This window comes from Macaca fascicularis, chromosome 8, assembly GCF_037993035.2.
Source record: "Macaca fascicularis isolate 582-1 chromosome 8, T2T-MFA8v1.1".
NCBI classification, from domain to species: Eukaryota; Metazoa; Chordata; class Mammalia; order Primates; family Cercopithecidae; genus Macaca; species Macaca fascicularis.
The window spans coordinates 147746942-147768751 of NC_088382.1; the positions used below are offsets into that span (position 1 = coordinate 147746942).

The following is a 21810-nucleotide window of genomic DNA, read 5'->3' on the forward strand; positions in this document are numbered from 1 at the left end:
CCAAACAGAATGAATTGTGGGGAGGAAAATAGGATTCCAATGAGAAAGGTGAAAAGGTCTCCACGTCCGTCTTGAGTGATGGATGGGTCTCACCTGTTTCTCCTTCTATTTTTGCTATGGCATCTCAAACATCTCTCCCTCCACATTGAATTTTTGACGTGAACATGTCATTTGGAAGCAAAAAGAAACCCTTGGATCGTGGACCGGAGGACAAAACCTATTAGAGGAGTCTCTGCTCCCACTCACCCGGGAATCTATGAGACAGTGACCTCATCCTCCATCAACCCCCTCACTTCCTTGAGTACTTTTCAGTTTTTTTCTAGAAGAAGGCAAACTTAGAAATTCAACAGCCCTCCTAATTACGTAGTTCACTTAATTCTTATGCTAAATGCATTTCATAGCTACCACAGAGTCTCAGGCGAATTCTGTGTTTTTTTCTGACATAGTTTGTGGCCATACCACCTGCTTCTAATTCATTTTGCAGAGGACTCAGCACAGATGTCTTTGGGGACCTAGGGTGCCTTGATTCTGTCTACAAAACCATGACACTCAATGAAAGAAAATTTTGGCTGGTGACCTTCTCTGCCACCTGCCAGCTCCCCACTCTGCAATCTGTCTGACTCTTTTGCCTTCAGAGGAAATGCAGACAGAAAGTGCAGAGGTGGGCAGATTTCTCTCCTTCACATCCAGTGAGGAAGTGAGGAGTAACTTTGAACTGCCTGTCTTGGGTGGCTGCTTTTAGGGGTAAAGCGGGCATGCAATGGATACTTACAGATTCTCCTGAAACGTCAGGACTGCAAGCTTTTGGTGCTCCATGTAAAAGAAGGCCTCAGAAAACCTTCGGACCTGCAGAATAAAACAACGTGAACAGTTCAATTCTTTAGGTAGGTATTACCAGCACTTTCTTTTTTTTTTTAATTGAGGCTCAAATAGATAAATGGCATTTCCTCATAGGAGGAGAGCCATGCCCATGACCTGAAGGTCCTGAAACAACAGTCTTCACATTCCTCCAAACTGATCTCTCTCCTTCCTAGCTCTTAGCCCACACTTGGTCTATGAACACAGGTGAATGCAGTCTATGAATCTGTCCTTGCATTGTTTTTGCTATTAATTTTAACTTGAGGTCTTATTTGTTCTACTAGAATGTAAGACCTCTGGTAACAGGGTCCATAAATAAATGCAGATGAAACAGATTTCCCAAACCCAGTCATGTATGTTCTCTGAACATTTTGTGGACTCTGATCTTCATGTGTTTTGTCACCTTGTTCTAACGAGATGTTGGTCTAAATACCAACATATTTAGTTATTCATCAACACCTACCCATATGCACCTAAGCTGGTGGCAGAGAAATACACAGACAGCAATGTCTTACATTAAAAAGCACTTTTTGAGCTGGGTGCAGTGGCTCGTGCCTGTAATCCCAGCACTTCAGGAGGCCAAGGTGCGCAGATTGCCTGAGGTCAGGAGTTCGAGACCAGTCTAGCCAACATGGTGAAACCCCGTCTCTACTAAAAATACAAAAAACTTAGCCGGGCATGGTGGCGTGAAACTGTAATCCCAGCTACTCGGGAGGCTGAGGCAGGGGAATTGCTTGAACCAGGGAGGTGGAGGTTGTAGTGAGCCGAGATCACCCCACTGCGTGATCCAGTCTACGTGACAGAGTGAGACTCCATCTCAAAGGAAAAGAAAAAAAAAAAAAAAAAAAAAAGCACTGTTTCCAAAATACTTCTAATATTTCTTGCGATAGGCTCTGACATCCTCTGAGATTGCCAAGGCAAGTATTCTATGAATGACACAGCGAAGGCCTGAGAGGCTAAGCACGTTCACAAGACCACCCTGCATGATCGTGGTAGAGACAGGAAAGCACGAACGAAGATCTGGAGGCCAATCCCAATGCCTGATCTAATTCTCATAAAGGTTCCTCCAAAGAAATCAAATGCATGTGATCAGAGAATGCACAGCAGTTGGCCACTCACCCTCAGGGTGTGGTGTTCCTGGGTGAGATAAGTGGTCACTTGGGAGTGCAGAGTGACTGTGTCCAGGAACTGGGTCCACAGAGCCATCATGTGGGACGTGAGCCAGGCCAGATCCTTGCTTATCTGCTCAGCGATCTTCTCTGGATTGTTCAACATCTGGAGAGGCAAAACAGGTGGTAGTCAAGGCTCCTGACTCCATGAAGTCAGGAGCAGTCTTCTTCTGAAGTCTTTACTGACTTTTCTGTTTTCAATAAATCACTCTCCTTTCTCTGTACCTCTGTAGTATTATATTACACCTCATAGTACTACAGGATCATGTTATCACTTTTGATCTGGAAGCTAAAACAGCAATGGCAACAATAAATTATTGAGGTAGTTCCGGTCTATAGAAAAACATCCAAAGCCCTTAGTCTGGCAGGCAAGATTGCCCACTACCTAGTCCCAGTATATATTTTCCATTTCATTTTGATTTCATGTATGTTCTGAGTACAGCTTACTCTTAGATTTCTATAAACATCTTGCAACTTTAATATTTTCTGCCTCTCTTCATTTATCCTGGATATCCCCTTTCAACTTTTCTATCAAATCTTCTAATCCCATCACCACAAAGCTCAATTCACCCTACTTTTTAATGCCCAGAGCCAACAACACTTGCTTTATGACATCTTCACAATTGCCATCAGCTGGAAAGCTTTTACTCATCTTCTCCCCAAACTCCTCAAGGTACCCCAGATCCATATACTGAACTCTACTCTGTATCCCATCAAATTTTGGATGCAGTACTTCACAGCAGTTATAACTTCCGATTGTCACTATCTCCTATGTGGAACGTTGAACACTCGGCATTTGATGGTGCTCCCCATCTAATCCAGAGGATACCAGCTACCCTTTGGTAGAGTTACTGTGGCCATCCAATTACAGAAAGTGAAATGAGAGTCAGTAAAAGAATGCCCACCCTCACACAGAGCAGGGATTCAATGGAAGGGATTTATGACTATGAAGCCACATCACCATGTCACCTTCACATAGTAAGTGTTAAAAACACCTCCTGAGAGAAGAGAGCATCTCTATAAGCTCACAGCAGCTGAGGACTGCGGCGATTCATGCACGGTCAATGCTCCATAGCTTTTCTCCACCATCCTCCTCACATTACTCCACATTTGTTTTTGTTTTTCTTTTAGTGGCAGGGTCTCGCTCTGTCACCCAGGCTGGAGTGCAGTGGTGTGATCATGGCTCACTGCACCCTCGAACTCCTGGGCTCTGGCAATCCTCCCATCTCAGCCTCTGGCTGGGACTACAGGTGCATGCCACTGCACCCAGACAACTTTTTGTAGAGACGGGGTCTCGCTATGCTGCCCAGGCTGGTCTCGAACTCCTGGGCTCAAGTGATCCACCTGCCTCAGAGTGTTGGGATTACAGGCATGAGCCATCACACCTGGCTTCACTCCACATATCTTATGGGGGATTCCTGGTTACATTAACTAAAACTTAGAGGAGTTAGACTAGAAAGGGCCTAGAGGCTTTGGGAGAAGACCCTTTGGACAGAAACTCTTTAGATAGCTGCAGTTTAGAACCAGGAGAACCACGTTTTGGGGGAGTAACTTGAATTCTGGAGAGGTGAGAAGAGAGGTCACACCTCTGAGGATGGCAGGGAGCCAGTTGCCAAGGCCTGTCACTGACCTCTAAGCTTCACCACTTATTCAAGCCTTTAATCCCAGGCACATGTTTGGAATAAGAGAGAACTCAGAGATGAACAAGAGAGGGTCTCTGTCTGTAGGGAGCCTTGTTCAGTGGTGGAAACAGGAACGTGAGTTAACAATTAAAAGTGCCACGGAGCTCTCTACCATGCACAATAGACCAGGGACACACAGCCACAGCCACATCCAATCCCATTTCTTCCCCTTCGGTGCCCTGTGCCTCAGTTTCCCCATCTGTAAAGTGAGTATGTAAAGCAAATTACTGCTTTTAGATGTAACAACATGTGAGGAGATCTAAGTCTAATGCCTAGTTTGAAATGCTGGAAGTTTCTTCAGCTGTTTTTAGACTGAAGACTGGTGCTAGATGGAGACCGACTGGGTAAAGTGAGGCATCCAAGAGTATGAAAAAGAGGGAAGGAGGAGTTTGGCACACAGTAAGCTTCTCTAAATGTTGCATATTTCTGCTTTATCATGGATGACTTGCTTCCAGATATGGAACATCATTCAGCCACAGCATCATCTCTGAGCTACTTCTTCCAAAAGGTAAGATAAGTCTGTGATGATGACACAAGCTACGAAACCCCAAAATGAGGGAATGGCCTGCATTTTCTTCTGATGGAAGCTTTATTTCCAGCACTGGCTCTGGGGCAGGCAGCGGTCAAACAGGGAATGGCCACTCTTGGCCCATTCCCATACATCATGGTCAAAAGTGTTAAGTAAAAATTAGGGCCGGGCACGGTGGCTCACACCTGTAATCCCAGCACTTTGGGAGGCTGAGGCGGACAGATCATGAGGCCAAGAGATCGAGACCATCCTGGCCGACATGGTGAAACCCTGTCTCTACTAAAAATACAAAAAAATTAGCCAGGGGTGGTGGCAGGCACCTATAGTCACAGCTAATCTGGAGACTGAGGCAGGAGAATTGCTTGAACCTGGGACGCGGAGGTTGTGTGAGCCGAGATCGTGCCACTATACTCCAGCCTGATGACAGAGTGACTCTGTCTCAAAAAAATAAAGAAGAAAAGAAAAGTAAAAGTTGAATGGTGAATATGGCGGGCAGGGTCAGTCATTACAAAACCTCCTAGCTAGACAGTGAGGCTTTTGGATGAACCGTAAGTGACTTCTGTACCGATTATTGAACCAGTGCCTCTCATAATAAGACCCAACCTTCTGCAGCAGCATGTGGCACGACTGCCCCTGAAAATGTCCCCCACCTCACCTCTGCCCACCTCCCGTCCTAGCCCAGTGCGCTCCCGTTCCCAGCCACACTAACCTGCTGGCAGTGGGCTGCACACACACTAGGCCCTTGTTCAGGCTGCTGGTCTCCCTGCCCACCTTCCCCCGTCACCTTCCAGTTCCTTTCTTCTTCTCTTCATCACTTTGGCCTTGTCTGTCCTCTACCAGGTAACTATTTCAGAAACCAATTTTGTGACTCTTTGTTTTTTTTTTTTTTTTCCTAAATAATGTCAACATTTATTTTAAATTCAGAGAGTCCACACACAGTCCATATTGCTTCTGACGACTCTTCTGAACCTTCTCCAATGCTCCGCGTGTAAGTCTAAGATCCTTCTTGACGTCGACTTGACCCGCACAGGCACCTCTCATAGCACCTCCACCCACAAGTTGCTGGCTTCACTTCCTACGTCCCTGTTTGCCATTTGCCTGCATTTTGAGCTTTAGCCTTCTGAGTATTCCCAGCCCCTAGCACAACAGCTGACAGAGAATGGGGGTCGGTGACTCTTTACAAAATGAATAGGTGGCTCGGTGTCCGTGGGAGGTGTCCCAGGCCTCCGGAACTCAGACTGCCTCTCCCAGGCTCCTTGTGCCCTCAAGCACCACCACCACACCGCCACCACACCGCCACCACACCGCCACCACACCGCCACCACCACACCACCACACCGCCACCACACCGCCACCACACCGCCACCACACCACCACACCACCACACCGCCACCACGCCGCCACCACGCCGCCACCACGCCGCCACCACGCCGCCACCACACCACCACACCGCCACCACACCGCCACCACACCACCACCACACCACCACACCGCCACACCGCCGCCACGCCGCCGCCACGCCGCCGCCACGCCGCCACACCACCGCCACACCACCGCCACACCACCGCCACACCACCACCACACCACCACCACAGTGGCACCGGCAAACACAGCATGAAGCCTGAGCTCTGCCACCAGAGTGGAAAAGAGAAAAAAGAAAAGCTATTCATTAAATGTGTCTTTGGGAGGATTATGTTTCCTCAAGTTGATTATAGAAATGGCTTTAGATAAGGTTAAAGAAGCTTCTAATTAAGCCACAAGAGGACTTTTCTTCTCCACAGATGCCCGAGCCTGTGCAGTCACAGATGGCGGGCTTGGAAGGGTTTGTTCCAGAGACCGAGGATGCCCTTTACACTAACAAGGAGGCAGCTGCAGCCCAGAGACTGTCGGAGCTGAAACTCCCTGAAAAAAGGCCGTGCCATCCACGTCTGCCACACGTTCACCCACCCACCTGGGCACTAACCAAGCACCTTTGTTCACCTCCTCACTCCCTTGCTCTGCCAACTGAGTGCCAGTTCTGTCCCAGGGGCATGCCAAGCTCTGGGGAGCCCAACATAAATGCATACAGTCCAGGGACAAGCGTATGATCATGTTATAGTTATTTAATTAGATAATTATAATATACCTGTAAAGTACTGTGCAAGAGATATATACTGAGTACTGTAGAAGGGTCATGGAAGGCTTCCTGGAGGAGGTGATACTTACATTGCATCTTCAAGGTGAATAGACAATAAGTCAAGAGAAGCCTGCTTCACATTCCATGAACAAACTGTGCTCTCTTGTTGGTCCTCAGTTATGGTTACCCATCAGAATCACTAGGAGGCTATAAGTCCACAAAGATCTGGGTCCGTCTCAGATTCTCTGAGGGTGTGGCCCAAACATTAAACCTTTGTAAATTTTTCACAGGTGATTGTAATGGGGAGCCAGGGTTGCAAACCCCTTCTTGGTCACAACCCCTGCCTTCGTGCATGTCCTCATCTTTATCCAGAATCCCTCCCCAACACCTTGTGTGCATAGACACTCGGGCATACACACACCTGCGGTGTCCACTCCTGTTTCAAATCTCAGTTCAGTGCTATCCATCCAGGCGCCCTCTCCTACATATACAAGACGGGGGGTCTAAGAATAACAATGGCAACACTGACAATTGCAAGTTACATGGCACTGTGCACCAAGAGCTTTACAGAAATTTTAATCTACTTAATCACTTAATCCTTATAGTAATCCTACCCATAAATCTAATATTATCACTCTTAATTTATGGATGGAGTAACTAAGGCACTCGAAGGTTGAGCAACATGCCCAAGACTACAGATAGTAAGTGGGAGGCAATGTCTGGACCCAGGAAGTCCAGCTCCAAAGCTCTGTTTAGTTGTCATGCAATGCAGCCTCTCATTAACCCCTCTACATGCTGTGTAGACCTGCATGCTGGCTCCTGTCCCACTGGCTGTATTATAACAGCATGCTCACATGTCTGCTCAACTCACTTCGATATGTATTTGCAGACGACAGGAGGAATCTCCTGCAAACTTCGCATGCATGAAACTCCTTAAACTCACAGGATATACCTGGAGACTTCTGGCATGGGATTCACTTAATACCCCCTTCATTGGGAATTTATTTTTCCTTCAGATGTTCAAGGATTCTCATAACAACAACACAGCAATAGTTCTGCATGTGCCTCCACTTATATGACCGTGGACCAAGGGTGATGTGGATGAAAGAAAATTCAAGTTGTTCCGGGAGACTTTTTATCAATGAAAAATGAAATCCAACATCTTGTTGAGTTCAGTTTGATAATTGCTTCGGGATCTATTCTCTACCTGGTGCTATTTGGAGACTCCTTTTGCATTTTTGCTTCAGCCAATATTTATCATACTTAGTATGTTTTCGTAACAGGCTTCAAATATAAATAGAACTCAGTCCCTTCTATGCAGGAGTTCATGGCTTCGTGGAGCAGGAACAAAGTAACACAAATCATTAAACTAAACTGAGCCATGGCTGGGATGGAGCACGGCACCATGAAACACAGGAGCTCACCAGGAGCTCTCAGATCCCAGGATCTCAGATGGTCTCCCGAGAAGGCAGCCTTTGGTTTGGGCTTTGCAGGCCGATGGGGATTGTGTCAGGAATAAAAACAAGGTGAGATGGGATAGTCCAGGCAGAGGCCGTAGCTGGCAGAAAGACACTGGGGTAAGGACCCTAGTTTTGCCCCCTGAAGGTCTGAAATACGAGGTGTGCAGGAGGGCTGGGGCACCTCAGGGACAGATGAGAGGAGTATCACATGCCCATGGCTTTGACTTCCATCCTAAGCAATCAGGCCTTCACCCTGCAGGTGAACAGAAACTACCAGGAGCTTTTAACCAGGACAGCGAGAGTTGTCCCTACGTTGGTTTCCGTGCTTCCTGCAGCACACTCTGTATGGGAGGCTGTGCGAAGCAAAAGATGGGTCAGACAAGGTCTCCACCATACGGTGCCTTGTGGTTACAGAAGAAGGCCCTGTGAAGGGTGATCCTGACATGTGGTGAGGTCTCACTGGGCCCAGAGGCTTTCCCATTCCATGGCACGGGCCATAGGAAGCCAGGCTGGGTATTGCTGCCAAGGCCCCTGGAACCTCCAGAGAGATGCACTGTGTGTACGGCTGCAGAAAAGGCCGGGCAGAGAAGAGTTGAACCCTGTGCCCAGCTTCATGGTATGGCAGAGGGGGACCAGGAGACGGCTATGTGCCTGCCGGATGTCCACCTAAAGAGCGACCCCCAGTGAAGTTTTAGAGTTCAGACACTCACTATTCAAACCATGGTACACCATATCCCAGCTGCACCATCATCTCCAGGGAACTAGTTGGAATTGCAGAATCTCTTGCCCCACCTCAGCTCAAAAGAATCAGAAAGCACATTTTAACAAGATCCCCAGGTAATTCATGTGCACATTAAAGTGTGAGAAGTCCTAAAATCGGAGAGAGAAATTGTTTTTTCTCAAACCAGCTGCCTCCAGCTGAGCTTAGTGTTCCCGGCTGCCCTGGGCAGGCTCTCGATAAGCTCAGGGTCGCCCTCTAGAGTTAGTGCTGTGAAGTCACAGCACCAGGCATTCCCTGACCTGCGGGACAGGGAGCGGTAACGGTGACCACAGCGGACAGCCAGTCCCCAAAGCTTTAGTGTCCCCACTAGGAATCAGGCCTAATAAAACCTACATCACAGCATCAAATGAGGACCCACTGAGCACACATGTAACATACTAATCAATGGGACCAGTGCAGACTAGGTGCTCAGTTTCAAGGAACAGCTTTCTTTCACTCATTGTTGGAAGGTAGATGGTGTGCCAGAGGGCCTCTTATGCTCTTTATGCCCTTGAGTTTGAGGTCAGCTCCTTCACAGCAGAACCTTGAGAAGTCACTGGGCCTCACGGGACCTGAGTATCCTCTAGAATCCCTGACTTCAAAAAGATGTTAAATGAAACAATGCATTTAAAAACCCTCTGACAAGAGGATTGGTCAAAGCAAACAAACAAATGAAAGAAACAAACCCCAAATACACAATCTCTGCCACTCCCCAAAACCAACAAAACAGGCTGCCCACAGTCAGAAGCTGCTCACTGATGCTTTGTAACTGTACTTATCATTAACGGTTCCTGCTAGGAGGGTACAGCTCTGGAAAAGAGTACATGACAATTTGGGATCTCCCAGAAGTTTACTGGGGGGCAACCAGGGAATTCTCTTGTGTTATAGAAAACCCTACATTGCTGTGTTATAAAAAATTAAACCACAACAGCAACACTGCTCTCCAGTTGATACTCAGCATGTGTTAAACTTGTTTGTACCAAAGCACATGTCTGAGTTTCATTAGTACCTGCAGGTCCTCTGCGGGGAGCACACCCCACCTCTGCGGGGAGCACACCCCACTTCCTCATCAGGCTTCACAGCAGGGGTCCTCAGTAACTGCTCCAACTCCCTGCATCCTGCATCCTCTCCAGCCTGCCCTGCATCCTCACCTGAGCTCCACCTAGGTGGGCCCCAAGTGCCCATGCTGCTTCAGGCTGGTGGGCCCTTACCCTGGGCTTTGCATGGCTGTTCCCTCTGCCCTGAGGGTCCTTCCCTGACTGGTGTCTGACACCCTCCCACTCTTTCAGGGCAATGTCCCAGGTTCCATCCCTGCCTCCCCAGGCAAGATAAGGTGCCCGCTCCTCCTTGCTCCCGCAGCCCCTCACCTCTCGCTCCCTGGTTGCAGTACTGACCACATCAGCAGTGTCCACCTTATCTGTGAACACTATCTCTCACTGAGCTGCAAGCGAGTCCTGGCTGTTGTCTTCCACCTTTGTATACCCAGTGAATAATCGAGTGGTCAGCACACAGTAGATGCTAAGTAAACGTTTATAAGAATCGCATGGAGTAAAGAGTCATCCACATCACTCCACTACTGCAGAACTCTGTGTCTTCAAATTGCTTTAAATCACCCAAAACACTTTCCAGCCTTCCCAACCCCACCACTGGCAGGAATGGGGAGACCAGGAGGTGGCGATGTTCTACCTCTAAACAGTGCTGCTGACTCAGCTTGCTCTGCAGGGATTTTTGGGAAGCGGGTGCTGTTTCTTCCACTCTAACAGCCAGGCCAGATCTTTAGCAAATCAAGGAGTAGGCAGAAACACACACCCATTCACCCTTTCCACCCTCTTCATGCAGCCACATCCCTGCAGCGGTTGGCTAATTTAGTTGCTTTGTATAAAATAAAGCCTGTGGCAACACAGTCACTCAAAACCAAGAGCTGGTAGCCCTGCAGCTTGGGGCACCGCCCTAGAAAAGGAAGGCAACTAGTTGACCTGTCATAAAATATACTTGATCAAGTCACTGGCAGCCTGCATCCTAACCCCTGAATCTCCCACCAGAACCACTGTGGGAAACAGACAAGATAGCATTGCAATGGAATGCAGGTGGCCTTGCATTCAGGCACTGGGTCCATCCCTTAGTGATTTGTGGACTTTAAGGAAGCCACTTTTCTGTGTGTCCACTTAAAGTAAAATGATTGGGGATACTTGAGTACCTCCCTCCTTGTACTCCCAGGGCTGCAGCAAGGATAGAGCCTGGTGAACCACGGTAGGGAGCCAGCATTCCCTAGGCCAGGTATGTTGGTATTGTCATTGTTATAGTGACTGCAATTAACCTTAATCACCATTTCCTGCCTCAAGATTCACTGCCTTTCCTTGTATGGTATTGTGATAGAAGGAAATTAAAATTTCTTATCCCTAAACATATTTCTTTGACATATTTTGAAAAAGCTGCTGCTTGGCCACCAGGCAGAAGTGACCTAACAAAACTGCCTTAAGTGGGGAAAATTCGTATCTGCAGAGAATCTCCATTAATGAAGCCAGGTCCCCTCCCTTTTCCATGCCTTTCCCAAGATCCAGGAGGGATGGAGAGTTCCACACCTTTAAAAGTCTGAAAAGGAACACGTACCACCTATTCTCTGTGAGGGAGACTTCATCTACACAACAAGGCCACCTTGGCTGGCCAAGCCTCTTCTCTCCCTCCCATAACCTGCTTTGCCAGAATCTAAGCCTCCATCTTTCTGTAACTTTAAGGTGGTGTGTAAGTTTCTGTAACTCACTGGGAAATTGGATCTTTAGGGGGCCAAGAGCCTACAGCCCACATAAATACACATACATATATATCTCTCTCCACAGTTTCTGTCACAGAGCTTCTATTAATAAAACCCTTGACATTTCTGAAGCCACAGGAACATCTTTTGTTATTCATAAATTCCTTTTGAACATATGCTAATTGAGCCTGTACTCATGAGGTGACTCTTGACAGACCTTTAGATAGCTTTAGGGTAGAGGCTGTTTGCCAGCAAGACCAATCCATGATTGGAGAGTTGGGAGTTTGAGCCCCACCCCTGACCTCTGGAGAAAGGAGAGGGGCTGGGGACTGAACTAATCAACAATGGCCAATGATTTAATCAATAGTGTCTAATGTCAGGGAACCTCCATAAAAACCTTTAAGGGACGGGTCTTAGAGAAGTTCTAGGTTAGTAACACCTTCACCTGCTAGGAGGATGGTGTACAGGTGAGGACGCCTTCACCTGCCAGGAGGATGGTGTACAGGAGAGGACGCCTTCACCTGCCAGGAGGATGGTGTACAGGTGAGGACGCCTTCACCTGCCAGGAGGATGGTGTACAGGTGAGGACGCCTTCACCTGCCAGGAGGATGGTGTACAGGAGAGGACGCCTTCACCTGCCAGGAGGATGGTGTACAGGTGAGGACGCCTTCACCTGCCAGGAGGATGGTGTACAGGTGAGGACGCCTTCACCTGCCAGGAGGATGGTGTACAGGTGAGGACGCCTTCACCTGCTAGGAGGAACTCTACAGGCGAGAGGTCCCTGCACTTGGGTTCCTTGCAAACCTCACCCCGTGAAATTCTTCATCTTGTTATGCATCTGCATTCTTTGCAATATTCTTTGTCATAGAACAGGTACAGTAAGAAAAGTGCTTCCTGAGTTCTCTGAGTCATTCAACAAGTTATTAACCTAGAGGAGGGCATCATGGGAACCCCTGATGTAAAGCTGATTGGTCAGAAGTACTGCAGGCCCAGGACTCACAACTTGCACCTCAAGTGAGGCCTGTCTTGTGGGGCTGCACCCCTAACCTGTGGGATCTGATGCTGAACCCAGGTAGACAGGATTGGGTTTGAATTGGATCACTAGACATCCAGCTTATGTCAGAGAGCTGGCAAGGTTGTTGGTGTGAGGAAAACCTCCATGCATTTGGTGTCAAAGTGTCTGTGGATACAGACAAATCCTAGTAGTTCCTTTCTCTACACAACTTGTCAGACTCCTTCCTCATGGCTCTGTGACTTGGGAATGTGTTTCAGCTCCATGGTGCCTGGGGCACACAGGCCTGTTCACTATTAGCCTGGGATCTCTCCGCAGAACCTCAGTCACCCCATGCCCTCTGCCTTCCTGCAGCCCTGCCCACTGTTCACAAGCACAGCCTTGCACTTCATGCCTTGCTGCTTCCAAGTTCCATCTACTGCCTTTGTGCAAACAGAAAAGAGGCTCCGTATTCTCTCCAGACTTGGCTCCAACTTAGCCTCCTCTCTCAGGTCCACTGCAGTCAGTCTTGTCCTGGGTAGAATTAGTGACACATCAACCTGGCATCCCTCTACCACATATTGATAGGGACAGAAGACAGGAAAATTCTGGACAGAAGAGGAAAGGTCCTGGCAAGGGCCCCACCCTCAGGCCTGGAACTGTGGCCCAAAGTAAGAACATTCATTTCTATTTTCCTGCTCAAATGTTGCCTTTTCAAAACATCCATGGCCAGCCACCCCCCCCATCCTGTGCCCATAAAAACCACAGGCTATGCCAACAGAGGAGAAGAGGAGAAGCAGCTGGGTGCCTCCCCAGAGACTACGGTTGCACACTGGAGAGAAGCAGCTTGACTTCAGAAGGATGGCTTGACAGTGTTGCTTCACAGAGGCATCTGGCTGGGGATGGCCAAACTCTGAGGGAAGATTATCTTCCTGCTCCACACCATTTCCAGCTCCCCTTCCCACTGAGAGCCACTTTCATCAGCAATACAAGCCTCCACATTCACCACCCTTCAATTCATTCACCACCCTCAATTCATTCACCATCCTTCAATCACTTCAACCTGAGTTTTCCTGGATGCCAAACAAGAGCTCGCGTACCACAGGTGTGGATGCAAAGGGCTGTCACACTGACTGCCCTCATTGGCGGAAAGCAGCCACCTCATGCGAAAAAGCGAAAAAGTGTTAACTGAGCTGGGCCGGGCAGGGCGGCTCGCTTCTGTAATCCCAGCACTTTGGGAGGCTGAGGCAGGTGGATCATAAGGTCAGGAAATCAAGACCATCCTGGCTAACACGGTAAAACCCCGTCTGTACTAACAAAAATTAGCCGGGCGTGGTGGTGGGCACCTGTAGTCCCAGCTACTCGGGAGGCTGAGGCAAGAGAATGGCGTGAACCCTGGAGGTGGAGCTTGCAGTGAGCTGAGATCGTACCACTGCTCTTCAGCCTGGGCGACAGAGCAAGACTCCATCTCAAAAAAAAAAAAAAGTGTTAACTGAGCTGTTAACACACTTAAAGCCATCCGCACATGGCAAAGCTAAAAGAGCGCTGACTGTAACACTCCTTCTGGGACTTTGGGGGTCATGAGTACTCCCCTCTAGATGCTGCTGTGAGGCCCACATGGACTTTTGCCCCTGTGAGCGTCCCAAAGCACTTGCCCTGGCTCCTGTACCTGCTCACCTCCTGTGAGGGGTTCAGCTCAATGGGTTTGAGTGAGTGGAGTTTGCCCCTGCTGGTGCTGAAGCAGCCAGCTAGCTCCAGTGCCTACCTCCAGTTCCTGCCTACAAAGGGGTCAGGGAAAATTTCCTGCTTCAATACGGTATCTGTATCCATTGTGGAGTCCTCATAAGGTAAGATAAGTAAGCAACAACAAGGAAGGGGTCCCAGATGCGGGAGAACAATTTTTTTGAGACATGGCTGATCACGGACAACCTGCTGGCACAACATCCTTTTCCCAAATACCTTGTTCGGCACATGGCCCCAGTAGCACAACCTTATCTGCAAGGAGCCCTTCCAGCATGACCCTTTAAAACTTCCCTCCAGTCTCTGACTCTTTGCAGACAGCCCCTTGTCTGCTCTGCTGCCTGTGATACCCTTGCAACTTATCTTCGTACCTTCGTACTTTAATAATCTGCCTTTCTTTACCTATGACTGTCTTGGTAAATTCTCTTAGCACCTGCAATGCCAGCTCCAGCCAATTACAACCGCGATGGCCACATCCACAACCCTCGCCACTATAAATCAAAAATAAAATTCTGAGCCCCCAAACTAACTGAATGGACCCCACCTCTTGGTCAGGGGCATTCAAATGCAAACCTGAAGCACTAGTCAGGCTGTGATAGGAATGGTTGGCTGGGCATGCCTCATTATACCTTTCTCCCTTTGGAATTCAGGCACAGCTGACCAGCAAATTATAATGTTAAAACAGAGGACTTAAGACTGACAAAACAGACTACTTGTAGCAAGAAATACCAACACAACAGACAGCAGGCCCTGGAAGAAACTGAAGTATTTTACTCTAAAATATAGTTATTTAACATATTTTGGAATGACCCTGCAAAGCGGCCTCTCTAAGAGAAAATCTACATTGTTAGAGAATCTCCTTCCCTTTATGTTTTTGTTGTTGTTGTTGTTGTTGTTTTTCTGATGTGGGAGAGAATTAACTAAGAGTCTGGCACCTTGTTTTTAAATTATTATTATACTTTTAAGTTCTAGGGTACATGTGCACAACGTGTAGGTTTGTTACATATGTATACATGTGCCATGTTGGTGTGCTGCACCCATTAACTCGCCATTTACATTAGGTATGTCTCCTAACGCTATCCCCCACCCTCACCCCTCCCCACAATAGGCCCCGTGTGTGATGTTCCCCTTCCTGTGTCCAAGTGATCTCATTGTTTAATTCCCACCGTCTGGCACCTTTTTAAGTCTGATAAGAAACATTTACCATCTATTCTCTCTGAAGTCTGCTATCCAAAGGCCTTCATCTGCATAATAAGAACTTGGTCTCATCAAACCCTTATCTTAACCCAGACTCCCTTGTATTGATTCCAGGTCTTTAGATAACCTCTTTTAACCAATTGCCAATCAGAAAATCTTTGAATCTACCTATGATCTGGAAGCCTCGCCGCCCCCAGCCTTCAGTTGCCCCACCTTTTTGGACCAAACCAATGCAGATCTTACATTTATTGACTGATGTCTTAAGTCTCCCTAAAATGCATAAAACCAAGCTATAGCCTGTCCACCCTGGGCACATGTTCTCAGGATCTTCTGGGGCTGTGTCATGAGCCATGGTCACTCATATTTGGCTCAGAATAAATCTCAAATATTTCATGGAGTTTGACTCTTTTCGTCAACACCAGGCCCATGGAATAGGATGAACAATGACAAGGACAGCAGTGACACTCGTGGCGGCATTTTGCCCCAAGCTCTGTTCTGAGCACTGTGTACCTGTGACCCCACTTCACTCTTCTATGGCCTGCCCGACGCTGGACAGCCAGCTGGCTGATTCAGGACTGTGCCCTGCAGTCTGGGCAGAAGCCTTTACCCACTGCTTTTGGGGTGATGCATGACACAGGACAACGGCACACACAGGTCCATTGGCTCAGTAAATGAACATACTGAGTCCAAGCTCCTTTTGCAGATAGGCCAATAGCCTCAGGGGTGTGACATTAGTGGCTCCAGGGTCAGTCACTTCCTCACCTTTGCTGCCGTTCATCCACTCATTCTAGCATTTATTCAGAGCTTCTAGGTGCCAGGAGCCCTTCTAAGCAGTATAAGTTCCAGAGTGAAAAGATCACCTCCCTAGGCTACGTGCTGCATGAGCAATGGGTCACCACTGAGTCCCCATGGCTGAGACCTGAAGAGCACTGGATCTGAGGAGCACTGGAGGTTGGGGAAATGTTTGTGAAATTGAAAACTCTCATGGGCCAAAAGACGGATGGCAGTCGTTCCCAGGAAAACGTTGATCCTTTCTGCCATGAAGACAAAAGGAACCTGGACATTTAAATATATTCCCTGCCAAAGGCATGACTATCACCAAACTCTACTTTATGACCACAAAAAATGACAAGCCAAAGCTCCCATCATTTGATAAATACTTGCACTAGACCTGATGGTTTCCATTTTCTGCATTTACTGCACAGGGCCAGACCTCATGGACACCATCTCTATTCCTTGCACCGATGCTGCCTCCTGGGCTTGCATCACACTGGGGAGGGCTCAGCGTCGCAGGGACCAGCAGCCTAACCCTGTTCTGCCAGCATTGTGACTCTGGTCAGTGTGTGAGTCAGCCCTGTTTCTTCGCCCACTGAAAAGAATGTGATGGCTTATCTTATAGAATTATTTTATCAATTGCATGAGAAAATTCACACAATGTAGCCAGGCAACCAGCCAGTGTGCCAGGCTTATTGGCTAAGAGAAAAAGACATCAATGAAACCACCATTGCAAAATTATAACTGAGATGGTGAAAGAGACCTGAACTAACCAATTCCTTCTTGATTCTAACCTCTAAGCTGTCCTTGTTCATTCCTGGGCATAGGCCAAACGAACTTTGGGAGGAACTTGGTTTATAGTTTGAAACAAAGATAGCAGCCCTTTCCCAAAACAAACCCCCTTCTTGCCTGGTAAACTAGACTGCCTTTGTAAGACTAACAAACAAGCCAAAATCTTAGAAATTATGGTTTAGGAGTCATGCAGCTGGAGGCTACAAGATTCTGACCCTCCTCAAATTGCTTCTATGGAATAATATCACTATTGTAAAACCTAAGATATTTTGCAGACCCTGCACTTGATGGATCAGTTGGCATCACCTAGACTGATAAACTTGCTCATCTGGTCTTGTGGTCCCCACCCAGGAACTAACTCAGTGCAAGAGGACAGTTGGACTCATCCCCAACCCAACCAATCAGCACTCCTGACTCACTGGCCCCTACTCAGCAAATTATTCTTAAAAACTCAGATCCCCAAATGCCTGGGGAGACTGATTTGAGTAATAACAAAACTCAGGTCTTCTGTATAGCTGGCTCTGTGTGAATTACTCTTTCTCTATTGCTATTCCCCTGTCTTGATAATGGAGCTCTGTCTAGGCGGTGGTAAAGTGAACCCATTGGGTGGTTGCATCAGTGAAAACAGATTGATTTTTATCCCCATATTACGGATAAGAACATCAAGGTTCATGAAGATTAAGCAACTTGCCTAAAGTCACAAGTGAGTAGGTAGAGAATTCAAAGCCATGTCCCCCTGGCTCTGATGTGCATAATCTTTGCAATACAGGATTCCCCACCACTACCACCCACTAGTCACCACGCACCATCATGTGACGTATAAGGAGAAAGCAGGCAGTGGTCCCTGCCTGCTCTCACAACCGCAGTGCAGCAGCAAGCCCTGTCCGGTGACCTAGCTGGGACTCTGGAGGCAGAAGGCCTGCTGCGTGTGAGCACCAATTCCTCCCACCACTTACCAGGCAACTTTGGACAAGTGCTTTGGTAATGGTGAAATCTCAGGGGCTATAGAAAGATTAAAGGGGATTTTATTGACAAGCACTTAGGACTGTGCCAGGCTGAGAATCCTGCTGATTAAATATAAGTCAGTGATGCTGGTGCTATGGTGATCCCGGACTAGGGAAGAGAAGCTCCTGGAAACCTGAACATAACAGGCACAGAGACCAACACAGAGAACCTGCAGGCCACACCCAGAAGGAAAGAGAGTGGGCGTATTGACAAATAGTCAAATAGTCACGAATCAGCTCTTCAGCCTGATCTCATGATGGGAAATGGAAAAGCTGAATTGGAGAGCTGCCTGTTCCTGTGTTCCTTGTTGTTTCAATTGCTAAAACTAAATTTCTGATAATTTACAGAGTAAAGCAGTTTCCCCTTGGGATGCTGAGTTGCACCTCCACAGGTACGTGGCTCTGGCCAGGCCCTCAGGGGATGGAGCCTGAGGCAGCCCGAGCCAGCCCTGGAAGGAGAGGCCATCTCACCAGAGAAGAGCAGACCCCTTAGGAGGGTCCTTGCTTGAGCTCTCTAGTGGTCCTCTCGGAACAAACCTACTATGTAGATGAGGAATCCCAGGCCCCAAAGGGTGAGCCCATTGTCTCAGGTCCCACAGCTGCTCCAAGGAGAAGCTCAGAGCCTGGATTTAAACCCAGGCCAGCATGGCTTTGAAGCTTCTGGTCCCTGCCTAACACAGTGGGTGCATTGAAGCTCACTCGGGGAAGGATGAGAGCTGTAGCCATCTGGAGCCCAGGGCCTCCTGTCTACCCAGCTGCCCACTCAGACACACATCATCAATACTGCATCAGAGTCGGAGCATATGAGCCCCCAAGTGTGGACATTAGGTCTTTGACTCATCTCAGTGGCTCTTACACACTCTCCAAATGGACTCCTGTGTTGCCTTCCTACAGTCTGCTGACGCTGCATTTAGGATAATCAGTGCTTGGCATGTGTTTCTCTGTTATTGCTACAAGCCAAGCCCCACCCCTTCTCCCAGGCTGCTGTCCAATGGCCCCTCCCCGAAGACCCTTCAGCTCTAAGCTCCCAACACCCTCTTCGGTCTCTGCCTCCGCATTCCGCCCTCTCCAGGGATCTCCTCTGCATCCACTGTGAGAATGGATTTTACGAACTTTCTAACATGCTCTAAAGCAGGGGTTCTCAACCCTGGCTGCACATAATATTCATCTGGGGAGCTTTGAATAAAAACACAGTATCGAACTCCAATCCCAGATCTTCTGTTTCAGCCAGTTTGGGCATCCAGGCTCAGGCAAAGATGCATCGTTAAAGTTCCAAGGATGATTCTAATGTACAGCCAGGGTTGAAAAACACTGGTTTAACAGACAGAGATGTCGGTTTGGGGATGAGAGTTTGAGTCCTGCTTCTAGTACTAATTAGCTGTGTTAGTCACCCTGGTATAGACTTCTTTCCAACCTTAACCTTAATTTGCCTGTTCGTCATATAGAAATAAGAGTACTCACCCAGATATCCAGCACAAGGGGGATGTAAAAGTGTTCCAGAGACAGTAAATAGCAGCAGCATGCATTTGTCAAATATTTATTCAGCCTTTACTCTTAATGCACGCTTGATGAGGTTTTTTTTGGCAAATGCACGTGACTGTTTTCATTGTCATCACTGTTTTCATGTCATCTAGCATCCCTGCCACGTCTGAGGCCATCTGTGCACAGGTACAAGATTCTGTCATCCACAGTGAGAAGCACTGAGTTACTAGTCAACAAATGTTTGTTCAATGGATGGGTAATGGACAAATACATATGTGTAGTCTAAGCTTCAGGGAAACAAAAATCTGTGAACATGTTTAGTTTTTCCAAAATATCTAACAAGGCACATACTTATAGAACACAGTGATGTAGGGTAACAGAATGTAAGAATATTTCTCCAGCTTGGTATCTAGAGTGAAGTCACAAGTGGTGTCTTTTCACTTCTGTTTTATATAGCAAGCGAGCAACTGCATTTGTCTTGCAAAACTACTGCCATTCATTCAGACCCCAGCGCCAGCTCTCCAATTACCTGCAGCTCTGAGCACAGCTGAGAGAGTGTTTCTTCAACAGCAAGGGCCTCTAGAAAGAAAAAATAAACCGTATGATTCAATGAACACATAGTGAAACGCAGCAGTTGCTATTAAATGAAAAAGCAAAAGTTTCACATTGGCATTAAAGTCACAGAGACCAACACATTGCTGAGGACCTTCTGTCTATTCTAACTGCCTAATGGAATTGTGCTTATCAGGAGAATAAACCTGATTGGAGCCATGAACTGAGTACTAGATAAAAGCCAATATCACCCCATGCACACAGTTATGAGAAGCAGCATGTCCCAAATTCATACAACACTTGTGTGGCCCGGAGAGATTCCACGTTTATTTCTATTTTTGCAGGTACACACACACACACACACACACACACACACACACACAGAGAGAGAGAGAGAGAGAGAGAGATCTGTGCATCATATATGGAACATGGATTTGAATCTCTATCTTAAAGATAAAATATCAGAAGCCCTGAGAACCTCCTGCTCAGCCCTACCGGCTCTGATACTGAAGAACGTGGCCATCTTATTAACAGAAACCAGGTGGCCTCTGGCCATTTGTTTTCATGGTCACATTTGTGACCGGGTTTGAACTCTCCTCTGGTTCCATGATGCTGGGTCAGTCATTTGTACACGGCTCTGGCACGGATTTTAATTAAAGCATGCTTGCCTAGGTGAGTGGAAACCATCTCTTAGCAACTTACGGTCTTGCTGATGACCTAATTAGTAGCTACCTCTCTACTTCACCGCTGAACTCAGGTCCCTGAACTCCACAAGGCAAAATGAACTTCTGATACACTATTCATGGCTATGTATTCTCAGTGTCTAGCACAGAATCTGACACAGAGTACACGTCCAGTAAAATATGATGAGGGTGTGAACGAACAAATAAATTCAGCTCCTTTGAATGAAATATAATATTAAAAGTTATATCAGGAATCCAACAGCTACTGAAAAATCTCCATTTTTTCATTTGAGCTATATAAAGTCCCTGTGATTCTGTACATGTCTTTCCTGCATGCATAAGATTTGAACTTGAAAAAAATTCGATGATTGCATGATTCAAAGAGTAGTGCCTGAGTACAGGATTTGTCTAAGATGTGAGAGCTGATAAAGCTTATGGTAAGAAGGCTCCGGATTCAATTCAACAACTGTCACCTTGTACCTACTCCTTTACTCTACATACCGGAGAGAGTGCAGCAGGGATCTGAGGGGAATCAGCTCTCAAAGACCTCAGTCTAGCTGGGAAGCAAAATATGCAAATACATCTTTTTTATGTGATGATTTCAGTGCAGCAACAAACAATGAGCAAGGCCATCGACCCAGCCAAAACCACAGTTACCTCAGCAGTTGAGGTCTGGGGTAAAGATACGGAAGTCAAGGTACCCAGCAGGGTTCTGATGTTGAAATGGGTGTTATCCTTGAAAAGCAGGCTGAGGACTTGGCCTCTGTTCTAGAGGCAATGAGGCCTTATTAGAGAACTTTGAGCAGAACCAGGACATATCACCTGTTGTTACTGAGTGTGACATGATACAGAGGACTCTGCCCCAAGGGATCCCTGAGCTCCTGTCATGGATCTGCCACACATCACTGTGTGATGCTGAGCAACCCTTTTACCTCTCTGAGTTTCAGGACCACCATCTGTCAATCAACAGAGATTCAAGCCCACTGATTTCTATGATGTCTCATCTTTGGAAAATCCATGTGCAAAAGTCAACTGATCCCAAGATAACCAAATGTAATGGATACTAAGAAGTTTCTATAATCATCCAGATCAAGCATATATGGATGCATGTGTGTGTGTGTGTGTGTGTGTGTATGTGTATATATATAGTTCTTTATGAGGATTGTTTTACACTCTTGTAAGTTACAATTCCATAATTACAGCTTAATTAAGAAAAGGCTATAAACGAGCATTTTCCTCTAGAAAGCAACCTAAAATTAAGCAGTGGGG

General features: G+C 47.2%; 1 protein-coding gene across 2 annotated transcripts in view; it reads right to left on the bottom strand.

Moving 5' to 3' along the window:
* Positions 1-21810, bottom strand: part of FAM135B (family with sequence similarity 135 member B) — a 353349-nt gene that overhangs the window by 42717 nt on the left and 288822 nt on the right. For both annotated transcript variants that reach the window (XM_074000059.1, XM_015455220.4), the window contains 3 exons: positions 19836-19885; positions 1978-2133; positions 773-846 (listed from right to left, as the gene is read on the bottom strand). In XM_074000059.1, coding sequence (XP_073856160.1) covers positions 773-846; positions 1978-2133; positions 19836-19885 — 280 coding nt within the window. The remainder of the gene's footprint in view (positions 1-772; positions 847-1977; positions 2134-19835; positions 19886-21810) is intronic.